We start from the raw sequence: 5830 nt of genomic DNA on the forward strand, positions 1-5830 counted from the left end.
TTGGTATGTATATACACACACACACACACACACACACACACACACACACACATATATATATAACAGGCTTCTTTCAGTTTCCTCTACCAAATCCACTCACAAGGCTTTGGTTGAACTGAGGCTATAGTAGAAGATACTTGCCCAAGGTGCCACACAGTGCGACTGAACCCGGAACTATGTGGTTGGGGAGCAAGCTTCTTACCACACAGTCTTGCCTGCATCTGTTTCTGGGCTTATGTTATTCTAAGTGTTGTTGAAATTTCTTTAGAAATCCATCAGAATGTCTGTGTAAACCTTTTAAACTCCAAATCAACATCAACATCAGCAATATCAAAATCAAATCAAATGGAAATTGTAGTTGTGAGCCCCATGCCAGTAGCATGTTAGAAGCATGATCCAAACGTGGCCGATGCCAGTGCCACCTTGACTGGCTTCTGTGCCGGTAGCATGTAAAAAGCACCATCCAAACATGGCCGATGCCAGTGCCGCTTTGACTGGTTTCCGTGCTGGTGGCACATAAAAAGCACCATCTGATTGTGGTCGATGCCAGCTCTTCTGGCCCCTAGTGCTGGTGGCACATAAAAAGCACCCACTACACTCTCGGAGTGGTTGGCGTTAGGAAGGACATCTAGCTGTAGAAACACTGCCAGATCAGATTAGGGCCTGGTGCAGCCTCCTGGCTTTCCAGACCCCAGTTGAACCTCCAGCCTATGTCAGCATGGAAAACGGATGTTAAACGATGATGATAATAATGATGATGATGATGATGATGATGATGATGATGATGATGATGATGATGATGATGATGATGATGATGACGACGACGACGACATCAAATAGAACTGGTAGCTGCTTTCATGAGCACACACACACACACACACACACAAATGAGAACTTAAATATATTTAAATTTTTTACAGTGATTGATATATTTCTTTTTTGTACCTCTTAAAACTTTTATTAAAGTAACCAATTAGAATTCTTTTCTAAAATGTATGAAAAATAGTATTTAAACCAAGTTTCAGATATTTGTGTGTGTGAATGTATGCATGCATAATCTCTGACATCTTTTGCTGCTTCTATAAATGTTTTTACATATTGTGTTCATCTTTTTCTATGTAATTCAAAATTGTTTCATTTGATTCACAGCTGGAAATTCTCTTGGAGCAGAAACAAAAAGCAGAATTACAAAGCTTAAATGACTTCTCTTTTACATTTCTACCAGAAGTATACATATTACAGAAAATAGCAAGTAAAGGTTGGTTATAAATAATAGTATGTGTTTCTTTCCCATAGGAACTCCCAGCTATTAATTATCATACAATGCCACTTTTGTTTAAAACATACTGCTAATATACACTGATTGATAAATATTGGTTTCCAAGGTGGAGAGCTGGCAGAATTGTTAGCATGCCAGGCAAAATGCTTTACAGCATTTCATCTTTATGTTCTGAGTTCAAATTCCACCGAGGTCAACTTTGCCTTTCATCCTTTTGGGGGTCGATAAAATAAGTACCAGTTGAACACTGGGGTCGATGTAATCGACTTACCCACTTCCTCAAAATTTGAAATCTAATAAATATTGGTTTCTTTCCATCTTCAATTCTTTATATGATGTTTTTCATGTATTTACATAACTTATTATTCAACATTTTTCAAAAGTTACCATAAGAAAACATTGCTTTTTAATGAACAGTTTCCTGTTTCTAAGCTATGTTTGTTGATGATAAAAATATAGCTTATAGATGTCCATTTTAGCATATAATAATTGTTTCTTATTTAAAAACCTTTTTGTTATGATTCACATCTAATAAAAATAACAAGTATACATTGAAATAGTTGTCTTCTTGTTTCTACAATTGGTTTGGTTAGTTGAAGGGTATGCAGAATATTTTGAATAAGGTTCAGTAATTTAATATGTTTTATTTCCTTAAAAGTCACTGGTGCAGTTTCTTTTGAATAATTTTAAGATACGTACAAGAACAGTCTTTCAAATGACCATAGTTTGGATGTAAATGACAGTAACTGCTTGGTCTGGAATTCTGAGAGTCTGAGAGAAAAGGAGAGATATGTGATTGTACCCATCATGTTATATATTATAGAATTTTTAAGCGACTGCAGCATTCTTTGTAAGGATTGTCGAGGAGCCTCCATTATTGTTTGACTCATAACCTTTTAGTAAAAATGAGAAAAGGAGGTGCAGCAGGAAAATGGGTTAGTGTGAAAATACTACTGAGATTGATGAAATTTTTTAACTTGAATCTAGTGATGTAATTATGTAAATGCATGTGCACATCCACCCATGAAAGTAGATACACAAATTGTACATATATATTCTGATTAAATTTCTTTAAATTGACCTGCATTTTGCGATTACATGTTCTTCAAACAAGCAGCTAGTGAGGGTGTTCATACATAATTTATCAGTATGCAGACTGAAGGAATGGTAATTACAAACTGCACTTAATTTTCATAACAGTTTTGAACTTATTTCTAATTTGTTATCAAATCCTCAAGTGTTTGTATATTTTATATGGCATGTATATTATCAAGGAGGAAACATGATTGGAAAAATCTTAATTCAGTTGTAAGGAACTGGAAAGATATCTTGTTTTTAAACACTCACACTTAATACTTTATACAAATATTGGAAGTTACTGAGCAATCTAATACATACAGATCACCACTAGTTTCTTCTGATCCAACTGTATGGGGAAAATAAAGTTGCATTCTTAAGGCATGGCTGTGTGTTTAAGAAACTCATATTGCAACCATGTGGTTTTAAGATCAGTCCCACTATGTGATCCTTTGTCAAGTGTCTTCTACAATAGCACTGGGATGACTAATTCCTTGTGAGTGAATTTGGTAAATGGAAACTGTATGGAAGCCTTTTGCATATGTGTGTGTGCATGTATGCATGCTTGCATTTGTGTTTATGTTCCTATAACTTAGCAGTTCAGCAAAGAGAGCTGATAGAATAAGGGCCAGACTTGAAAAATAAGTAGAGTTGATTTGTTCAATTAAACCCTTCTAGACAGTGCCCCAGTATGGCTGCAGCCTGATGACAGAAAGAAAGATAATAGATAAAAATTGAAGGATAAATCAAAAAATAGAGAGAGAAAGTGTGTGGGAGGGAGAAAATGTGTGGGAGGGAGAAAGTGTGTGGGAGGGAGAAAGTGTGTAATGGGGAAAAAATGTATTTCTTTATTTCTTTTACTGATTTCAATGACTGAACTGCAGCCATTAGTTGACCTAATATTTATTTCACTTTTATTTTATTAATCGCTCTTTCTTGAACTGCTAAGTCATGGGGCATGAACAGCGCCAGATTTTTTATCAGTCTAATCAGATGCACATACGTGTACACATGTACTCACACACATATGCATGTCCAACCTAAACATAGAAAAATGGATATAAAAATGACGGTGTTCTTAATATATAAGTCATGGACTTCTGCAAAGTTTCTGTCTGCCAAATTCCACTCACCAAGTATTGATTGGTCAACTTGTCTCTGTAGTAGAAGAAGTCACTTACCCAAAGTGACACCCAATGAGATCAAAACCTAAACCATATGATTACAAAGTAAACTTCTGTACCACAGTCATGCTAAAATATTGGGTTGTCCGGAAAGTTCGTGCCGATTTATAGTAGCTTATCTTTCGACTTATTTGCCATGAAACCACCTCAATTCTGGGAAGAGGGTAATTTCAAGTTAAAGGAAATATAGAGATGCATTGTGCAACAAAATGGTTCATATTTGGTTGATTAAAAATGTAATGGCAAGTATTTATTGACATTTTTCTTTCCTCTAAAAATTGGCAGGAACTTTCCGGACAACCCAATATTTTCTTTTTAGGTGAGGAACAGTTTAGAATAAAAAGCTCTGCTCAACACCTTTGAGAATTAAGTTAAATGATGTTATTGAAGTCGATTTTATTTAGTGGATTGTAAAATCTGAAGATGATTAAATACTAAACTAAGGTATCAGGTGATTTGTCTATCTGATAGTATTTATGCTGTTTTTGGACAAAACACTTGGCCTCACTTGATTTAAAGATGATGTGGTGGTGGGCAATCATGGTCTATACATTATGAGTTTTACACATTGTTAGAAGTAATTGCTTATAGTTATTGTTGGGGAGAAAAGAAGCAAGTTGTCTACAAGTCTTGCATATATTCCTGAGAAAATTTTTTGAATAACCTGAAAAATTAGAATTTAACCTGATTTCTGATAAGAGAATTATTATATCAAAATATTAATACTTTGTGTTCCTCTTCATTTGGTATCAATAGATCAAGCTGAAAAGTGAATTTAAATTTATTGGAAAGCAGAATCTGCCAACTTATGCATTACTTACTTCACTGCATTCTTCAATAAACACTGTTGACATTTCTCTAGGATTAAATAATTTAACACAGTTCTCTCTTGAATGAAGAGTAAATAGGTATCAAAATTATGACTTACTGGAAAAATATCGATTTAGAATAGAATATCAATTCATTTTCCAATATATTCTAAACAAATGTTTAATTAAGTATTTTCCATCTTCGAACTACAATATGAACATACCAGGCTCCACTTTAACCCATACACTTTATAATGAAAATAATTTACATTTTACATACATTTTTTCATCTACAAACTCTACACCAGCTGTTCTGTTGTTTGGACAGCTATTGAATATCTTTCATAAACTATTCACATTTGAAATGTCTTTGACAGAGGAATTAAATTGCAATTTCTTTGTCATTTAAATTTTATTCAGTGCTCTATTAACTCTATTACTAATAATTGTCATAAATCAGAATATCAAAACTGATGATTTAATAAAATTAAACTAAACCATACATTTTCATCTCTATTGTATATTATGACAAATGCTAGTATGATAAATCACACTGATGAAATGAAGAAATATAGTTGAATGTAAAGTTACTGTGTATCTACAATGGTTTATATGAGAAAGAGCATCTGATTTCATTATTATTAGAATTTTTGCTTTCTTATTGAATAATTCTCTGTTATTGCACTCTGTACCTGCTCCACAATATTTAATAATTTTTAAGTTTCCAAAATTACGTCCCTTCAAAGTTTTCCAGTTGCTTTTTTTAGTGGTGGTGGTGGTGGGGGGGTCTTTTCTTTCCCCCATTTATTTAAAAACTATTCACTTTTAGTTTTCACTGTCTATATATCATTAATACACATTCCATTTATTGCTGTTTTCATAAAATCTTGGTAAACATTTAACCCTTTGGTATTCTGTCAAATGTAATGCTTATCTGTTCACATTGGTTTGAATTTATCATTCATTATCTCATAACTTTGAGATTTTAAAAATGTGATTGTTTATTTTTAGAATGACATTGAAAGGTAGGTGTGAGTGGCCTGATCTTTCCAGTTTGAATATAAAACTGGAAAAATATTTGGGCCAGATATGGTCGAACAGAATACAGAAGTGTTAAACACTGCATTACCACAAAATGTAAGCAATGTGCAAAATAACTAATTTTACATATCTATAGTATTTGCAGGTCTTGATATCATTCTTATCAATCTTTAATCCAAATCAAGATCTTAATATCTTTTGAATAAAACAAGCAGTCATATATATATATATATGTATATATATATATATAGTTTTAGGGAAAATAACCAAGTTTCAAGAACTCATCGATAAAAATCCACTATCACATATAGAAAAATTAATAATTAAAAGCACAATAAATGAGTATAATATAAGGTAAAGTAAATATCATAAGATAAATATAATAAAAAGATTACACGTGTTTCATAACTAATTTTCAAATAGATTTTGTCCCTAATATT

General features: G+C 32.8%; 1 protein-coding gene across 4 annotated transcripts in view; it reads left to right on the forward strand.

The window, feature by feature from the left end:
* Window positions 1–5830, forward strand: part of LOC106872053 (meiotic recombination protein SPO11-like) — an 809808-nt gene that overhangs the window by 652366 nt on the left and 151612 nt on the right. For 3 of the 4 annotated variants that reach the window (XR_008264640.1, XR_008264641.1, XM_052969772.1), the window contains one exon: window positions 1150–1258. Coding sequence is in view for 2 of the 4 variants with exons in the window: in XM_052969772.1 (XP_052825732.1) it covers window positions 1150–1258 (109 nt within the window). In the remaining 2 variants the exon portion in view is untranslated. Of the gene's footprint in view, window positions 1–1149; window positions 1837–5830 lie in introns of those variants that run through there. The other variant, XM_052969773.1, reaches the window with a different exon arrangement.

Source organism: Octopus bimaculoides, chromosome 7 (assembly GCF_001194135.2).
Source record: "Octopus bimaculoides isolate UCB-OBI-ISO-001 chromosome 7, ASM119413v2, whole genome shotgun sequence".
NCBI lineage: Eukaryota > Metazoa > Mollusca > Cephalopoda > Octopoda > Octopodidae > Octopus > Octopus bimaculoides.